This window comes from Salvelinus sp. IW2-2015, unplaced genomic scaffold (assembly GCF_002910315.2).
Source record: "Salvelinus sp. IW2-2015 unplaced genomic scaffold, ASM291031v2 Un_scaffold1805, whole genome shotgun sequence".
Taxonomy (NCBI): Eukaryota; Metazoa; Chordata; class Actinopteri; order Salmoniformes; family Salmonidae; genus Salvelinus; species Salvelinus sp. IW2-2015.
Genome location: NW_019943178.1, coordinates 108,479 through 127,756, shown reverse-complemented (window position 1 = coordinate 127,756; position 19,278 = coordinate 108,479). Strand labels below are relative to the sequence as shown.

Here is a 19,278-nt window from a genome sequence, read left to right as displayed (position 1 = left end):
GTAAGGTAACCAGTAAACTGCGCCCCTGCAATACTGAAGGGAAGAAATAAAAAAATAAAAAGTTAGTTGGTATCATGCCTTATATGTTATCAGAAAATGTCTCGCTGAATTAATTGCACAGAATCGTCTCTTATTAAAACTCTTATCTTAAAATGACTTTTACAAAATTACTCATATTTTGAAACAATTGTTGCAATGTTCCCATAATCTAGACCTAGATTCAATGAGATCAACTGTTAACCAGAGATAGCAGACACCCGCATAGCAAATGTTTTGTTGGTGTCCGAGGTAGTGGAACCGCATCGGAGCCGTCAAATCAAATCGCTGAGTAGCTGCTCTTGCGATCATTGTCACAAAGCCACACACACCCCACTCGCGTTAGAAGTTCAAAACGAGAACGTGTAGGCCAGGGATCATCAACTAGATTCAGTGACGTGCTGGAACATAATTACAAATAATTTGTAGACTTCAAATTGACTGCAAGAAGCCCAAATATATATATATATATATTTGTTTCTTTTTTTTGCTAAAAAAACTTGGGGGGCCAAATAAAAACACCTGTGGGCCAAATTCGGTCCACAGGCTTGCCAGTTAGGGAACCCTTGTGTAGACTACATAGAAATGATATACTCTAAATTAAAAAATCATTCAACGAAATAATTAGGTTTTCTATCATCCTAATGGAGTGTAGATTACATCTCACATTCCAGTGTTCCTAACGGAGGTGTAGATTACATCTCACATTCCAGGTTTCCTAATGGAGGTGTAGATTAACATCTCACATTACAGTGTTCCTAATGGAGTGGTAGATTACATCTCACATTACAGTGTTCCTAATGGAGGTGTAGAGACATCTCACATTCCAGTGTTCTTAATGGAGGTGAGATTACATCTCACCATTCCAGTGTTCCTAATGGAGGTGTAGATTACATCTCACATCCAGATTTACCTAATGATGTGTGTAGATTACATCTCACATTCCAGTTTCCTAATGGAGTGTAGATTACATCTCACATTCAGTGTTCCTAATGGAGGTGTAAGATTACATCTCACATTCCAGTGTTCCTAATGGAGGGTAGATTACATCTCACATTCCAGTGTTCCTAACGGAGGTGTAGATTACATCTCACATTCCAGTGTTCTAATGGAGGTGTAGATTACATCTCACATTACAGTGTTCCTAATGAGGTGTAGATTACATCTCACATTACAGTGTTCCTAATGGAGGGTGTAGATTACATCTCACATTCCAGTGTTCTTAATGGAGTGTAGATTACATCTCACATTCCAGTGTTCTAATGGAGGTGTAGATTACATCTCACATTCCAGTGTTCCTAATGGAGTGTTAGATTACATCTCACCATTCAGTGTTCCTAATGGAGGTAGATTACATCTCACATACAGTGTTCTATGGAGGTGTAGATTACATCTCACATTCCAGTGTTCCTAATGGAGGTGTAGATTACATCTCACATTCCATGTTCTAACGGAGGTGTAGATTACATCTCACATTCCAGTGTCTAATGGAGGTGTAGATTACATCTTCACATTACAGTGTTCCTAATGGAGGTGTAGATTACATCTCACATCCAGTGTTCCTAATGGAGGTGTAGATTACATCTCACATTCCAGTGTTCTTAATGGAGGTGTAGATTACATCTCACATTCCAGTGTTCCTAATGGAGGTGTAGATTACATCTCACATTCCAGTGTTCCTAATGGAGGTGTAGATTACATCTCACATTCCAGTGTTCCTAATGGAGGTGTAGATTACATCTCACATTACAGTTTCTTAATGAGGTGTGTTATTGAATACTCTCACATTCAGTCTGTCTTAATGGAGGTGTAGATTACATCTCACATTCCAGTGTTCCTAATGGAGGTGTAGATTACAATCTCACATACAGCTTAATGGAGTTGTAGATTATCTCACATTCCAGTTCCTAATGGAGTGTAGATTACATCTCACATCCAGTGTTCCTAATGGAGGTGTTAGATTACATCTCACATTACAGTGTTCCTAATGGGTGTAGAAACATCTCACATTCAGTTCTAATGAGGTGTAGATTACATCTCACATTACAGTTCAATGGAGGTGTAGATTACATCTCACATTACAGTGTTCTTAATGAGGTGTAGATTACATCTCACATTACAGTGGCTTAACTGATGTGTAGATTACATCTCACATTACAGTGTTTCTTAATGAGGTGTAGATTACATCTCACATTCCAGTGTTCCTATGGAGGTGTAGATTACATCTCACATTCATGTTCCTAATGGAGGTGTAGATTACATCTCACATTCCAGTGTTCTAATGGAGGTGTAGATTACATCTCACATTCCAGTGTTCTTAATGGAGGTGTAGATTACAATCTCACATTTACAGTCTTCCTAATGAGGGTGTAGATTACATCTCACATTCCAGTGTTTCTTAATGTGAGGTGTAGATTACATCTCACATTCCAGTGTTCTAGTATGGAGGTGTAGATTACATCTCACATTCCAGTGTTCTCTATAAATGTGATGGTGTAGTGAATTACATTCACATTACATGTGTCTTAATGGAGGTGTAGATTACATCTCACATTACAAGTGTTCCTAATGGAGGTGTAGATTACATCTCACATTCCAGTGTTCCTAATGGAGGTGAGATTACATCTCACATTCCAGTGTTCCTAATGAGGGTAGATTACATCTCACATTACAGTGTCTTAATGGAGGTGTAGATTACATCTCACATTCCAGTGTTCCTAATGGAGGTGTAGATTACACTCACATTCAGTGTCCTTAATGGAGGTGTAGATTACATCTCATTCCAGTGTTCCTAATGAGGTGTAGATTACATCTCACATTCCAGTTTCCAATGGAGGTGTTAGATTTACATCTCACATTCCAGTGTTCTAATGGAGGTGTAGATTACATCTCACATTCCAGTGTTCCTAATGGAGGTGTAGATTACATCTCACATTCCAGTGTTTCCTAATGGAGGTGTAGATTACATCTCACTATTCCAGTGTTCTAATGGAGGTGTAGATTACATCTCACATTCCAGTGTTTCCCAATGGAGGTGTAGATTAATCTCACATTCCCAGTGTTCCTTAATGAGTGAGATACATCTCACATTCATGTTCCTAATGGAGGTGTAGATTACATCTCACTTCCAGTGTTCCTAATGGAGGTGTAGATTACATCTCACATTCCAGTGTTCTTAATGGAGGTGTAGATTACATCTCCATTACATTTTCCAATGATTAGATTACACTCACATTACATTTCCTATGGTGTTAGTTACATCTCACATCCAGTGGTCTTAATAGGGGTTAGATTACATCTCACATTACAGTGTTCCTAATGGAGTGTGTAATTACATCTCACATTACAGTGTTTCCTAATGAGGTTATATATACATCTCACTTCCAGTTTCTATGAATGTGTAGATTACATCTCACATTACAGTGTTCCTAAGGAGGGTTACATTCACATTCCATGTTCCTATGAGTAATTACATCTCACATTCAGTTCCTAATGGAGGTGTAGATTACATCTCACATTCCAGTGTTCCTAATGGAGGTGTAGATTACATCTCACATTTACAGTGTTCCTAATGGAGGTGTAGATTACATCTCACATTCCAGTTCTAATGGAGGTGTAGATTACATCTCACATTCCAGTGTTCTTAATGGAGATAATTACATCTCACATTCCAGTGTTCTTAAGGAATGTAGATTACATCTCACATTCCATGTTCCTTAATGGAGGTGTAGATTACATCTCACATTCCAGTGTTCCTAATGGAGGTGTAGATTACATCTCACATTACATGTTCCTAATGAGGTGTAGATTACATCTCACATTCCAGTGTTCCAATGGAGGTGTAGATTACATCTCACATTCCAGTGTTCTAATGGAGGTGTAGATACATCTCACATTCCAGTGTTCCTAATGAGAGTAGATTACATCTCACATTCCAGTGTTCTTAATGGTGAAGTAGATTACATCTCACATTCCAGTGTTCTTAATGGAGGTGTAGATTACATCTCACATTCCAGTTCCTATGGAGTGTAGATTACATCTCACATTACAGTGTTCAAGAGATGTAGATTACATCTCACATTCCAGTGTTCTTAATGGAGGTGTAGATTACATCTCACATTCCAGTTTCCTAATGGAGTGTAGATTACATCTCACATTCCAGTGTTCTAATGGAGGTGTAGATTACATCTCACATTACAGTGTTCCTAATGGAGGGTAGATTACATCTCACTTCCCAGTGTTCCTAATGGAGGTGTAGATTACATCTCACATTCAGTGTTCTTAATGATGTAGATTTACTCTCACATTCAGTGTTCCTAATGGAGTGTTAATTACATTCTCACATTCCATGTGCTTATGAGGTGGTAGATTACATCTCACATTCCAGTGTTCCTAATGAGAGTGTAGATTACATCTCACATTCCAGTTCCAATGGAGGTGTTAGATTACATCTCACATTCCAGTGTTCTAATGGAGGTGTAGATTACATCTCACATTCCATGTCCTAATGGAGGTGTAGATTACATCTCACATTCCAGTGTTCCTAATGGAGTGTAGATTACATCTCACATTACAGTGTTCCTAATGGAGGTGTAGATTACATCTCACATTCCAGTGTTCCTAATGGAGTGTAATTACATCTCACATTCCGTGTTCCTAATGGAGGTGTAGATTACATCTCACATTCCAGTGTTCTAATGGAGGTGTAGATTACATCTCACATTCCAGTGTTCTTAATGGAGTGTAGATTACATCTCACATTCCAGTGTTCCTTAATGAGAGTGTAGATTACATCTCACATTCAGTTCCTAATGAGTGTAATTACATCTCAATTCAGTGTTCCTAATGGAGGTGTAGATTACATCTCACATCAGTCTCCTAATGGAGTGTAGATTACATCTCACATTCCAGTGTTCCTAATGGAGTGTAGATTACATCTCACATTCCAGTGTTCCTATGAGTGTGATTACATCTCACATCCAGTGTTCTTTAATGGAGTGTAGATTACATCTCACATTCCGTGTTCTTAATGGAATGTAGATTACATCTCACATTCCAGTGTTCTAATGGAGTGTTAGATTACATCTCACATTCCAGTGTTCCTATGGAGGTGTAGATTACATCCTCACATTCCAGTGTTCCTAATGGAGGTGTAGATTACATCTCACATTCCAGTGTTCCTAATGGAGGTGTAGATTACATCTCACATTACAGTGTTCCTAATGGAGGTGTAGATTACATCTCACATTACAGTTTCCTAATGGAGGTGTAGATTACATCTCACATTACAGTGTTCCTAATGGAGGGTAGATTACATCTCACATTCAGTGTTCCCTAATGGAGTGTAGATTACATCTCACATTACAGTGTTCCTTAATGGAGGTGTAGATTACATCTCACATTACAGTGTTCCTAATGGAGGTGTATTACATCTCACATTCCAGTGTTCCTAATGGAGTGTAGATTACATCTCACATTCAGTGTTCTTAATGGAGGTGTAGATTACATCTCACATTTACAGTGTTCCTCTAATGGAGTGTAGATTACATCTCACATTACAGTGTTCCTAATGGAGGTTGTAGATTACATCTCACATTACAGTGTTTCCTAATGGAGGTGTAGATTACATCTCACATTACAGTTTTCCTAATGGAGGTGTTAGATTACATCTCACATTACAGTGTTCCTAATGGAGTGTAGATTACATCTCACATTACATGTTCCTAATGAGGTGTAGATTACATCTCACATTTACAGTGTTTCCTAATGGAGTGTAGATTACATCTCACATTACAGTTCTAATGGATGTAGATTACATCTCACATTACAGTGTTCCTAATGGAGGTGTAGATTACATCTCACATTCCAGTGTTCCTAATGGAGTGTAGATTACATCTCACATTACAGTGTTCCTAATGGAGTGTAGATTACATCTCACATTACAGTGTTCTAATGGAGGTGTAGATTACATCTCACATTCCAGTGTTCCTAATGGAGGTGTAGATTACATCTCACATTTCCAGGTGTTCCTAGTGGAGGTTAAGTACATCTCACATTCCAGTGTTCCTAGGATGTATTAATCTTCCATTCGTGTCTAATGGAGTGTAGATACATCTCCATTCCAGTGCTTCCTAATGGAGGTGTAGATTACATCTCACATTCCAGGTTCTTAATGGAGTTAGATTACATCTCACATCCAGTGTTCCTAATGGAGGTGTAGATTACATCTCACATATCCAGTGTTTCTTAATGGAGTGTAGATTACATCTCACATTCCAGTGTTCTTAATAGATGTAGATTACATCTCACATTCCATTGTTCCTAATGGATGTAATTACATCTTCATTTACCAGTTTCCTAATGAAGGTGTAGATTACATCTCACATTCCATGTTCCAATGGAGGTGTAGATTACATCTCACATTCCAGTTTCTTAATGGAGGTGTAGATTACATCTCACATTACAGTGTTCCTAATGGAGGTGTAGATTAATCTCACATTCCAGTGTTCCCAATGGAGGTAGATTTACATCTCACATTACAGTGTTCTAATGAGAGTGTAGATTACATCTCACATTCCAGTGTTCCTAATGGAGTGTAGATTACATCTCACATTCCAGTGTTCTTAATGGCAGGTGTAGATTACATCTCACATCTCCAGTGTTCCTAATGATGTTTAGATATTACATCTCACACTACAGTGTTGGAATTTGTAAACAAGGCTCATGGTTTATTCAATGTGACTCTGTGCAGCCAATGGCAATGTCTGCTTTAGTTGATAATGCAGAAAGCCAGTTGTGTATTTGACAGCTCTAACACAGTTCCACTTCAGACACCGTCAAAGCAATTGCTATGTGGATGTCGGCGAAAGCAGATCTGATTGAATAGAGCCCCTATTCACATTATGACCAAAGACACTACTGTTGTGTATTTACTTAAAGGGGCAATCAGCAGTTGCTACATCCATTTTTGGACTTATACATTTACGATATGTACCCATTTATTCTTGAAGAATATAACTTATAAATGGATCGTAAGCTTAGTTCAACATGTTTATCCCATCAGAACCCAAAATATAATGTTTTATGACAATGTTTGTAAATAAAGTAACTGTAAACAAACACTGTATAGCCTAAAAACATGATTAAAACTATAATGTTCATACCACGGATGGTCAGTCCTTGCATCCATAGCCCTGTCTTTGAATTTGAGAGTGGTTACTTTTCTCCAGCCCCATCTCCCTGCTTTGTAAGGAAACAGTGTTGGGGAGTAAGCTTTGTTATTGTTTTAACTGCTGATTGCCTCTTTAACAAGTGAGGTGTTTGGATAWAATGAATAACTTGTTATGATGCTTTACACCCATCCCTGTCTCTCTGGGGCTTGACCAGACAGGGCACAGGTAAATGATTTCTCAAGCGCCTGAATAAATACCTAGACATGCATGCTGAGTCATGAGGAGTCACACCACTACAGCAAGCAAATAACGAATCATAAAAGGAATGCAGAAAAACAAAACAATATGAATAGATTTCAAAACATCCACTGTGACCCCTGGCTTTTGCATATCAGGGGTCGCGCATAAAGCGTCTCAGAGCAGGAGAGCTGGTCTTTTTTAATACGATTATGGAGATGGATGACCTGTTCCTAGATCAGCACCTTTACTCGTTGTGATGTGTGTTTTGTCCTATATTTMTATTTTATTTATTTAAATTTTTTAATCCCAGCCCCATGCCCGCAGGAGGCCTTTTGCCTTTTCAAATCAAATCAAATCAAATGTTATTGGTCACATACACATGGTTAGCAGATGTTAATGCGAGTGTAGCGAAATGCTTGTGCTTCTAGTTCCGACAGTGCAGTAATATCTAACAAGTAATCTAACAAATTCGCAACGACTCCCTTATACACACACAAGTGTAGAGGGATGAATAAGATGGCCAACGGCTGTCAATGTAAATAAGAATTTGTTATCATCTGACTTGCCTAAGTATACCAAAGTGGTAGGAGATAAGGAAATGTTTTAGGGCACATTTGGCCTTCGATGCCTACAAATAAGTAGCATAGGAGAAACTTGCAATATGAAACTTGCAAACTAAAACAGCACAGGCATTGGTCCATGTGGTCACACTGTGATTAGATAACCTCAACGTCAATCAACCATATTGTCCAATGAGAGTGGTAGCATCAACGAACGCCTATCACTCTACCAATAATCATTGGCCAGTCATATGTCATATGTCGATCATCACAAAAATGTACCCTCCTCTTTTTACCTCAATGAAACTCCGTGCGATATCATTAGTCGACCGTATTGACGTAAAACACGAATCACCCTCAATTATTGGCTCTTTTACCTGTCAGTTCCTGTCAATCTCGCTGAARGTCCAATGAGAAGCCCTGACTCGCTCATTATTCCTCCTGCTTATGGGTACGCGAAAGTCACGTGATGTTTGTGCTCCGCTCGGTAGAGTTGTGTACAGAGGGAGAAGGGGACTGATTGCTAGCTTGGGAGCTAACGATTATAGAAACGGGGTTGAACGTGGAAATGTTTCACACGGTGGGCTTCCTTTCCTAAAAGCGTACATTGGATACCTGTTTGTGACGAAGAGGCCTGGACCGGCCGTTTTCAAACAGAACCAACATACATTTACGCTTATATTGTAGCTAACCATCGCGCCGTGTAGCCACAGCACAACACAGCAGCGCCAGTCGGAGCCCGTCTCCAAAACAAGAATGGGGTCTAGGTCCACAGCACGGTTTAGGTAAAGTGACCTTTGGTTGTGTACTCTAAATGGCAAATTTCACGAATTACCAAGAAAGCAAAGCCGCTATGTTGTTAGTGGAGACGCAACAGAGGGGCATCGGGACGAAGCCAGCGGCAGCCAATGATGGAGACACCTCGGTAGGGGAACCCCCTTCCCCGTTATTGAATATCGGTGGCGTCGGGGCCAGCGGAGCTCGTTTCCATCAGCACTTGCCGCCCTCCAGCCACCATCACTACCCCCAGAGCTCGCTGCCCAAAGGACAACAACACCCGCTGTCGCACCACTACCAGGCGGCGACGGAGCATCATCTCTCTGTTGAAAACATCACGGAGTCCCCGGTAAGGAAAGCCTCGTCATCGTCTTTGAACCTGGTACAGCAGGACCCCGCTGCTAGCCACCACGCACTCGCTGCGTCGGTAAACGCGGCGTCGGCCGCGATACAACTAGCCGCGAATGCTAATGTTAGCGTGGCTACCTCAGAAGGTGTAGTGGACGACATTCAGAAGTGTGGCTATCTGCGGAAACAGAAACACGGCCACAAGAGGTTTTTCGTGCTGAGGGCGGCCAGCCACCTAGGCCTCAGTCGGTTGGAGTACTATGACAGCGAGAAAAAATTCCGTAATAGCCTGCGGTCTGCTGCTGCGGCAGCTGCAAACGGTACGGTCGCCCCTTCTCCCCCGAAAAGGGTGATCTATCTGTATCAGTGCTTCACTGTCAACAAAAGAGCAGATTCCAAAAACAAACACCTCATAGCCCTCTACACTAAGGATGAATACTTTGCTATTGTAGCTGAGAACGAGCAGGAACAAGATGACTGGTACGTAGCCCTGAGTGAACTGATGAGTGAGGGGAAAAAGGGGCATCTAGACTCGGACGAGTTGGATGACGGCTACGGTACCGTCACACCAGGTACGGTTTTCAAAGAGGTGTGGCAGGTGAACGTGAAACCCAAAGGACTGGGTCAGACCAAGAACCTCACAGGTGTGTATCGTTTATGCCTCTCTACTAAAACTATCCACCTGGTCAAACTAAACTCTGAGACGCCATGTGTCAACCTTCAGCTGATGAACATCAGACGCTGTGGACACTCAGAAAGCTTCTTCTTCATGGAGGTGGGTCGGTCGTCCTCTATAGGCCCTGGGGAGATATGGATGCAGGTAGATGACTCTGTAGTGGCCCAGAACATGCACGAGACCATCCTGGAGACCATGAAGGCTCTGAAGGCCTTCGCTGAGATCCGCCCCAGGAGCAAGAGCCAATCTTCTGGCTCCAACCCCATCGCTTTTATCACCACCCGCCGTCACCTAGGTAACCTGCCTCCGAGCCAGACAGGTCTCCAGCGCCGCTCCAGGACCGAGTCGGTGGTTGGGACGCCGCCGTCGAGTAAGAGCTCTGGCGCCAGCGGCTATCGCTTCCGAACATCGAGCGAGGGTGAGGGGACGATGAACCGGCCATTCCGATCCGTTACCGGCAGCCTGATCCACCTGAACACTGCCCGGATACACCTGGGGCGCCAGGAGGGCGGGGTAGGGGCAGGGAATACCGGGAGCACCGGGGTAGTAGGGCGCTACGCCAGGGCACTACCAGGGTCCACCTACCACGCCCGCTCCGCCTCGCTCCCCGTCTCCCACTTTCCCTCCACCACCTCCCCCGTCAGCGTGTCCAGCAGCAGCGGGCACGGCTCGGTCTCCGATACCCTTACCCGGCCCTCCTCAGCGTCCATCTGCGGTTCCCCCTCCGACGGAGGCTTCAACTCCTCAGACGAGTACGGCTCCAGCCCTGGGGACTTCCGCTACTTCAGGGTCCGGAGCAACACTCCTGATTCCCTTGGCAACACCCCACCAATCAGAGAAGAGAACTGCATGAGCGACTACATGGCCATGGGCTGGCACCGTGAGGTGTTCGGAGCCGCCAGCGGTGGAGGGAGTAGCTCTGGCAGCGTGGAGACCCCCAACCGGGACGAGAGCACGTCGACGGATGACAACAGGTCCCTGAGGAGAAGAACCCACTCGTTCACGCGGCCCGGGGGTCAGGGGGGTGTTGCCGGCGGCAGCAGTGGCGTGACGGTGTACCAGAAGATGACCCAGACCACCTTCTCGCTGGACGAGTCGGTGTCCGTGGGAGAGGCCCTGTCTCTCGGCCGCACCGACAGCATCACCCAGCCTTCCTCCTCTTCTTCTTCCCTCCGCTCTGACTACAGCTCCTGCTCCGAGCACAGCCAGGGCCGACCCCCTCCTTCTTTGGCCAAGGAGGACAGCGGCTACATGCCCATGTTGTGTGGGGTGGCAGCCTCACCCTGTGATGCACCGGACTACATGCCTATGCAACCCAGCTCCCCCTCTCTTCACCACCACCATCCCCAGCCCTCCCACTCTCCCCAGGCCCCCCGCTCAGCCCAACAGCCCACAGACCCCCGTGGCTACATGATGATGCTACCAGGGGGGCGGAGCTCCTCTTCCCCAGTCCAGGCCTCCCCCAGCCCCCACAGCAGTAGCAGTAACATGGGTCTGGGTGGAGGTAGTGTCAGTAGTTCTGGTAGTATAGTGGAGCGGCCCGAGAATGGAGAGTACATGGACATGTCGTACAGCAGTAGCGGAGGAGGTGGAGGGGACGCGGCAGGGGGGCGGAAGTTCTCCAACGAGGGGGGATACTACGCACTGAGCAACCCTGAAGGGAGAGACCCCAAATCATACAGCTACAGCCCCTACTTCTCCCTGCCTCGCTCCTACAAGGCCCCCGCTGCGAGAGAGAGGGAACAGAGAGAGAGGGAACAGAGAGAGAGGGAACAGAGAGAGAGGGAACAGAGAGAGAGGGAACAGAGAGAGAGGGAACCGAGAGAGAGGGAACCGAGAGAGAGGGAACCGAGAGAGAGGGAACCGAGAGCGCATGATGAGTATGTACCCATGAGCTCCCCGGCGAAACCAGTCTACTCCCAGGTTGCTACCGGCAACGTCGCCGAGAGGGGCGTGACGACGAGGGGTATTGGTAGTGGGGGGTCAGACACCCCTCACATCCTCCCTCACGCCTACCCGCCCCCTCCCTACGGGGTGCACCACCAAGCGGCTAACGGTGACCGTCGGACGACCCCGGTCCGGCCCAACCGCCTCCCCCTAGGGCGCCGCAGCTTCCACGGGTCACTGAGGGTCAGCGAGCCAGACGCCGCCGAGGTACTCTCCAGCCCTGGAGAGTACATCAACATCGAGTTTGGGGGCCGGTACGGACCCCCGACGTCCTGCCCCCTCTCTGCCCAGGATGGCTCACCCTCGGTGGGCTCTGCTGAGCAGCGCCGCTCCCCTCCCCACCCCCATCCTCAGAACCAGGACTATATGAGTGTAGAGGTGGGGGTTGGAGGTGGAGGTGGGGGTGATGATGGAGGACGCCTGGCTAAGAACAAGTCTCCCAGACCCTCACTGGTGGCTCCCTGGAACCCACCCAGCTACATCCGACCTCTTGCCGCTGGAGCCTCCGTGAGTGGGGCCCCTGGTTCTTCTGGAGCTCGATGGCGGACGGGGACAGATGACTACACAGATATGACCTTTAACCTCAGCAGGGGTGAGGAGTCGCGGGGGTTACGGAGTAGTCCCACGGCCATGCTGCAGCACCTGTGTTTGATGGAGAGCTGCTACCCCCCCACCTCTGCCTCCCCTCCCTCCTCCAGCCCCCAGCCTGAGCCCATCAAGGTGGTACGCGCGGACCCCCAGGGGCGACGCCGACACAGCTCCGAAACGTTTTCCTCATCCTCCACCTCCGGAGGAGGCGGAGCCACAAGCTCCAGCACCAACCCCTCCGCGGGCTCAGCCAACCCCTCGGCCCTCAACGTAGCTCATCTGGCCGAGAGCTCCAAGTGGACCGGCTCTGGCTCCTTTGACAGTGTGTGGATGTGTGTTGAGGGGATAGGGGGGGACTCGGCCGGTCTCCCTGCCCGTCCAGGGCCTTCTGATCTGGGCATGGCCTCAGCCTCATCTGTGTGTCCTCCTGGGGGTCGGATGTGCAGGAACATGTCTGTGGGGTATCAGAACGGACTCAACTACATCGCCCTGGAGCTGAGAGAGGACCGGGACTCTAACCCTCTACCCGTACCCCAGCAGCAGCAGGGAGGCACCGGGCATGGTACCGGGGCGACCCCCAACGCCCCCCACGCCAGTAACCTGACTGTGCCAGTAGCGGAGGACAGCGGAGCCTATGGCAGTATAGACTTCATCAAGTCAGACGGGATGACTGCCACGTCCAAGGGTGAGTGACAGAGGGATTGTGGGGGGGGGGGGGGGGGCATATGTGTGTCTGTCTGTCTGCATGCATGTGTCTGTGAGGCTTGGGCGGTATACTGTATACTGGGGTATTTGGAAATAGCCACAGGATGGTTTTTCAATACCGCCAACACTGTTGAAACAATTTATTTTAAGTTTTTCTATACATTATAATATTTGTAGCTACTTTTTAAAGTAAATACCAGCAGTCAACTTGTGCAACGTGTTAGAAGATAAAGCAGATTGCGTTCTTCATTTCACCTGTCACATTATTTTACATCATGAAGTTTACCGTAGTTCCCCAGAACAGTTGAGCCAGTCAGGTGATTGTTTGTAAAGAGCACAAAGGGAGAAAGCCGGAGCAGGTGAGTGCAGCTGTGTATTGACAGGGGTCTGGTTTTATATTGAAAGTTAAGTGTTGTTTTGCTTCAATAGAGTGATCAGGGACGTGCAACTGTAGTTTTCCTTCACATAAAATACATTGGTGCAACACATTCAGCAGAAAACAGATTAATTTTCATCGGATGACAGCAGAAGTGCAACGCTATTTGGCTGGCAGCCACACAAGTAGGCTAAATACGTTTACAGTGAAAAGCAAGGTATGTTTTGCAAAAACGAAGGTATGTTTTGCAAAAACGATGCATGGCCATCATATTACAGTTCATCATAGAATGTAGCCCGCTACATTTCCTAATGTTTTTCTTCATGTTGATCTAGCATTCTACCAGAGAACAGTAGCTACACATCTGTCAGAGACCTGTCTGCTGATAGAATGCCCCTTCGTGTAGAAGTGCAACAGAAGCACAAAGTTAGTCTGACCCCGAGGAGAAATTACAATAAGAAGCATTTTAGATCTGCGTTTACAAAATGCAGCAAGATATTTCTTATGTGTTTCATTTTTTTTCCTGCCTGGAAAAACGAATAATTCTGCATTAACGTGACCCCTACGTTTAATTAACTTGCTAGTTATCTAAGTAAGTGGCTGACTTAATAAGGTGGACGGGGCATCATATTGTGTTGGTTTTTTGACGTGTTCAAGAAGTCCCAGCCCTTTGGATGAGTTATCGTGTGTACAGCTGCCACTGCGCTCTTTTCATTTACTAGCTTTTTTTCTCCTCTCAGTTGCCCGTCTGTTGCTCCTCCCCCATCTTCTCTGAGCAGAGCAGGCAGGACCGTTGCCATAGCGACTCCAGACTCCACACAGACACGGCGTGTCTGCTACTATAGAGCCAGTACTGTTCATTTGCACAATTTCTCTCGTTCACATTCGCTTGTAAATGTCCAAACTCACCAAAAAGGACATTCGGTTGCTCCTACCTATATATGTATAACTATATGTGCTGGACTGTCTGTCTATGCAATTTGTTTATTTTTTTCGTTTGCGCTCGTTAGCATATTTAGCTAGCAGCCTCCATGGAAATTCGCTATTACATGTGCTAATTTTGTTAACATTCTGATAGACACCCAATGGGTTTATACTAAGCTGGTAATACAGTAAATCCCAAGATAGAGAACACTAGTCTGTGTGTGCGCGTGCTGGCCCTCCAGTTGTCAGCATGCCCTGCAGTGCAAAAGGTAATAATGGTAAGAGAGGGATTCTCACCTACTGTACTCCACACACTTCATTGACCCAGGTCCTGGCCATTGTGCCAAAGTGAGTCAAACGGTACCAGGTACTATGGAGAAACCTTGACCTGCAGTTGCCCGTGTGTGTTTCCACCAGAGAGAGTGAGTGTGTTTGTGTTCACTGCATTGACTCCTTGCTGCCCTCCTGGGCGAGGTCCTTCCTTAGTTTTGTTCCATTGGAAAACCAACACTCCGTTTGTGGGGGTTGTGCGTGTGTGTGTGTGGTTTTCCATAGAAAAACCAACACTCTTCTCCAATAAAGCTTGTCACTGTTTGAAGTGTTTCCACTGTCATACTAGTGTATGTGTGTGTGGAGTCATGCAGAGGGTCTTTGATGTGCTCTAATTGGCCCAGTGTGTCAGGGCACCACAGCAATAGAACAGAGCCACAGGAAATGCACCATTATCACAGGAATACACTTCCTGTGACCTGCCTTCAGCAGCCAGCCAGGCCCATTTCAGCGCACCTTCTGAAACAGGGAAGTAGGCTACTGGGTACTGTTCATTAGGGCATGCTGTAGCAAAACCTTTTTACATAGAGTAGCAAGTGTTAGCTAGCTAGCTGTGCCCTTTCCTATCCCACATCCAAGGCCTCCTTCATAGTGAGACAGTGTGAGCCTACTAGTTGTCTTGGAGCTGCTTGGAGCTGAGTTAAGGTCCTGTAGTAGAGATTGCTGAGAGTGTCGGCTAACTGCTGCTGAGAGTGTCGGCTAACTGCTGCTGAGAGCGTTGGCTAACTGCTGCTGAGAGTGTCGGCTAACTGCTGCTGAGAGCGTTGGCTAGCTGCTGCTGCTGAGAGCGTTGGCTAGCTGCTGCTGCTGAGAGCGTTGGCTAGCTGCTGCTGCTGAGAGCGTTGGCTAGCTGCTGGCGTGCTGAGAGCGTTCGGCTAACTGCTGCTGAGAGGTGGCTAACTGCTGCTGAGAGCGTTGGCTAGCTGCTGCTGCTGAGCGTTGGCGTAGCTGCTGCTGCTGAGAGCGTTGGCTAGCTGCTGCTGCTGAGAGCGTTGGCTAGCTGCTGCTGCTGAGAGCGTTGGCTAGCTGGCTGCTGCTGAGAGCGCGTTGTGTAGCTGCTGCTGCTGAGGAGCGTTGGCTAGCTGTGCTGCTGAGAGGGTTGGCTAGCTGCTGCTGAGAGCGTTGGCTAGCTGCTGCTGCTGGAGCGTTGGCTAGCTTGTGCGCTGCTGTTGAGAGCGTTGGCTAGCTGCTGCTGCTGCTGAGAGCGTTGGCTTGCTGCTGGCTGAAGAGTGTCGGCTAACTGCTGCTGAGAGCGTCGGCTAACTGCTGCTGAGAGCGTCGGCTAACTGCTGCTGAGAGCGTCGCTAGCTGCTGCTGTTGAGAGCGTCGGCTAGCTGTGCTGCTGAGAGCGTTGGCTAGCTGCTGCTGCTGGAGAGCGTTGGCTAGCTGCTGCTGCTGAGAGCGTTGGCTAGCTGCTGCTGAGAGTGTCGGCTAACTGCTGCTGAGAGTGTCGGTAACTGCTGCTGAGAGCGTCGGCTAACTGCTGCTGAGAGCGTCGGCTAGCTGCTGCTGCTGAGAGCGTTGGCTAGCTGTGCTGCTGGAGGTGGCTAGCTGCTGCTGTTGAGAGCGTTGGCTACTTGCTGCTGCTGAGAGCGTTGCTAGCTGCTGCTGCTGAGAGCGTCGGCTAACTGCTGCTGAGAGCGTCGGCTAGCTGCTGCTGCTGAGAGCGTCGGCTAGCTGCTGCTGCTGAGAGCGTTGGCTAGTGCTGCTGCTGAGAGCGTTGGCTAGCTGCTGCTGCTGAGAGCGTTGGCTAGCTGCTGCTGTTGAGCAGCGTTGGCTAGCTGCTGCTGCTGCTGAGAGCGTTGGCTAGCTGCTGCTGAGAGTGTCGGCTAACTGCTGCTGAGAGCGTCGGCTACTGGCTGCTGAGAGCGTCGGCTAACTGCTGCTGGAGCGCGTCGGCTAGCTGCTGCTGCTTGAGACGCGGCTAGCTGCTGCTGCTGAGAGCGTTGGCTAGCTGCTGCTGTTGAGAGCGTTGGCTAGCTGCTGCTGCTGCTGAGAGCGTTGGCTCGCTGCTGCTGAGAGTGTCGGCTAACTGCTGCTGAGAGCGTTGGCTAGCTGCTGCTGCTGCTGAGCGTTGGCTAGTGCTGCTGTTGAGAGCGTTGGCTAGCTGCTGCTGCTGAGAGCGTTGGCTAGCTGCTGCTGCTGCTGAGAGCGTTGGCTAGCTGCTGCTGCTGTGAGAGCTTGGTAGCTCGCTGCTGCTGAGAGCGTTGCTAGCTGCTGCTGCTGCTGAAGCGTTGGCTAGCTGCTGCTGCTGAGAGCGTTGGCTAGTCTGCTGCTGAGCGGGAGCTGGCGTTGGCTAGCTGCTGCTGCTGCTGAGAGCGTTGGCTAGCTGCTGCTGCTGAGCGCGTTGGCTAGCTGCTGCTGCTGAGAGCGTTGGCTAGCTTGCTGCGTGAGAGCGTTGGCTAGCTGCTGCTGCTGAGAGCGTTGGCTAGCTGCTGCTGCTGAGAGCGTTGGCTAGTGCTGCTGCTGCGAGCGCTGGGCTAGCTGCTGCTGCTGAGCGTGGCTAGCTGCTGCTGCTGAGAGCGTTGGCTAGCTGCTGCTGCTGAGAGCGTTGGCTAGCTGCTGCTGCTGAGAGCGTTGTGCTGCTGGGAGTGCGTTGGCTAGCTGCTGCGCTGAGAGGTTGGCTAGCTGCTGCTGCTGAGAGCGTTGGCTAGCTGCTGCTGCTGAGAGCGTTGGCTGCTGCTGCTGCTGAGAGCGTTGGCTAGCTGCTGCTGCTGAGGCGTTGGCTAGCTGCTGCTGCTGAGAGCGTTGGCTAGCTGCTGCTGCTGAGGCGTTGGCTAGCTACCCTTTCCTATTTCACATCTATATTTACTGCTTTATTTTCAGACTGACAGTTATTTATGAGCTGGGTCTAGCAGTAGGCATGTGTAATGCTTCATCCCAAATTGCACCTGAGCCTTTTCAAAAGTAGTGCACTGTATAGGGAATAGGGTGCCATTTGAGACAGCAGATGTGTACTGGCCATAAAGCAGGAAGGTGCACAGGCAACTGGATCGCCTTTCGTGTGTGTGTGTGTGTGTGTGTGTGTGTGTGTGTGTGTGTTTTGTGGTCGTGTGTGTGTGTGTGTGTTGTTGAACCTGAACTCTCTCTCTCTGATGTAAATACATACACACACAGATGTTAATATAATCTCAAGATGTTATGTCAAATCAATTTGAATGTTTTAGTAGGATGTAGATTATACCGCTGTCATTAATTGGTTTATTGCTGTATAATAAGTTGCTATGAATATACAACAGGTAATCAACAAGGGACTATGCGTTCTATGGAAAAATAATGAATGATGTGGAAGGTGTGTTCCAGGACGCTCTAGCGGAGTGGAACTGACCTTCCGCAGTTGCATTGTTTTCTAGAGAACGCATAMATTTCCTAGTTATAATTTGAAATGTGTTCATTTGACAGTAGAAATGTGTTCAACATCCACTGAAGTAGCTAGCAAGTTTTCTTGTTGCACCCTCGACAACCACTGTGATTATTATTATTTGACCCTGCTGGTCATCTATGAACGTTTGAACATCATGGCCATGTTCTGTTATAATCTCCACCCCGGCACAGCCAGAAGAGGACTGCTGGCCACCCCTCATAGCCTGGTTCCTCTCTAGGTTTCTTCCTAGGTTCTGGCCTTTCTAGGGAGTTTTTCCTAGCCACCGTGCTTCTACACCTGCATTTCTTGCTGTTTGGGGTTTTAGGCACAGCACTTTGTGACTTCAGCTGATGTAAGAAGGGCTTTATAAATACATTTGATTGATTGATTTGAAATTTGATACTAGATGGCTACAGTAGTTACCGTGGTAACCTAACAGACTTGCTAGTTTAGCTAACCAAACCATCAGTCCTAGCTTGCTATTATGAAAATCGAATTCAACAATACCAATACTGTTTGCAATCCGACTTTTGCTTTCAAAAGAAGCTCAAACAAAATATACCATGCGTTATAGGGAAATAATGCATGCTCTAGAACGCCAATCAGAAAGGAGTATTCAACAATGCCATGGCATAAGACGATGTAAGACTTACATACTAATACTACTGTTACAGCAACTGCTTCAAGTAGTGTTAACAGCCGTTTCCATGGCAATGCCTCTTCCTGTGTAGTTTCATTAGGCCTATACAGTGGGGAGAACAAGTATTTGATACACTGCCGATTTTGCAGGTTTTCCTACTTACAAAGCATGTAGAGGTCTGTAATTTTTATCATAGGTACACTTCAACTGTGAAAGACGGAATCTAAAACAAAAATCCAGATAATCACATTGTATGATTTTTAAGTAATTAATTTGCATTTTATTGCATGACATAAGTATTTGATACATCAGAGAAGCAGCAACTTAATATTTGGTACAGAAACCTTTTGTTTTGCAATTCAGACATCAATAATATTTTCCTTTAGTCTTGACCAGGTTTGCACACACTGCAGCAGGGATTTTGCGCCCGACTTCCTCCATACAGACCTTCTCCAGATCCTTCAGGTTTCGGCGTGGTCGCTGGGTCAATTACCAGACTTTCAGCTCGCCTCCCAAAGTTTTCTTATTGGGTTCAAGGTCTGGGAGACTGCGCTAGGGCCAATCCATGGTACCTTGAGATGCTTCTTAGGCGGAG

General features: G+C 47.0%; 1 protein-coding gene and 1 pseudogene across 1 annotated transcript in view; one reads left to right on the top strand and one right to left on the bottom strand.

The window, feature by feature from the left end:
* Nucleotides 1–8,506: 8,506 nt before the first annotated feature.
* Nucleotides 8,507–19,278, top strand: part of LOC112072034 (insulin receptor substrate 2-B) — a 35,500-nt gene continuing 24,728 nt past the window's right edge. Inside the window, exon 1 of the mRNA XM_024139449.2 lies at nt 8,507–13,029. Within this exon, the coding sequence (XP_023995217.1) occupies nt 8,823–13,029 (4,207 nt within the window). The 5' untranslated portion in view covers nt 8,507–8,822. The remainder of the gene's footprint in view (nt 13,030–19,278) is intronic.
* LOC139024707 (octapeptide-repeat protein T2-like) overlaps nt 15,916–19,278 on the bottom strand; it is a 23,515-nt pseudogene continuing 20,152 nt past the window's right edge.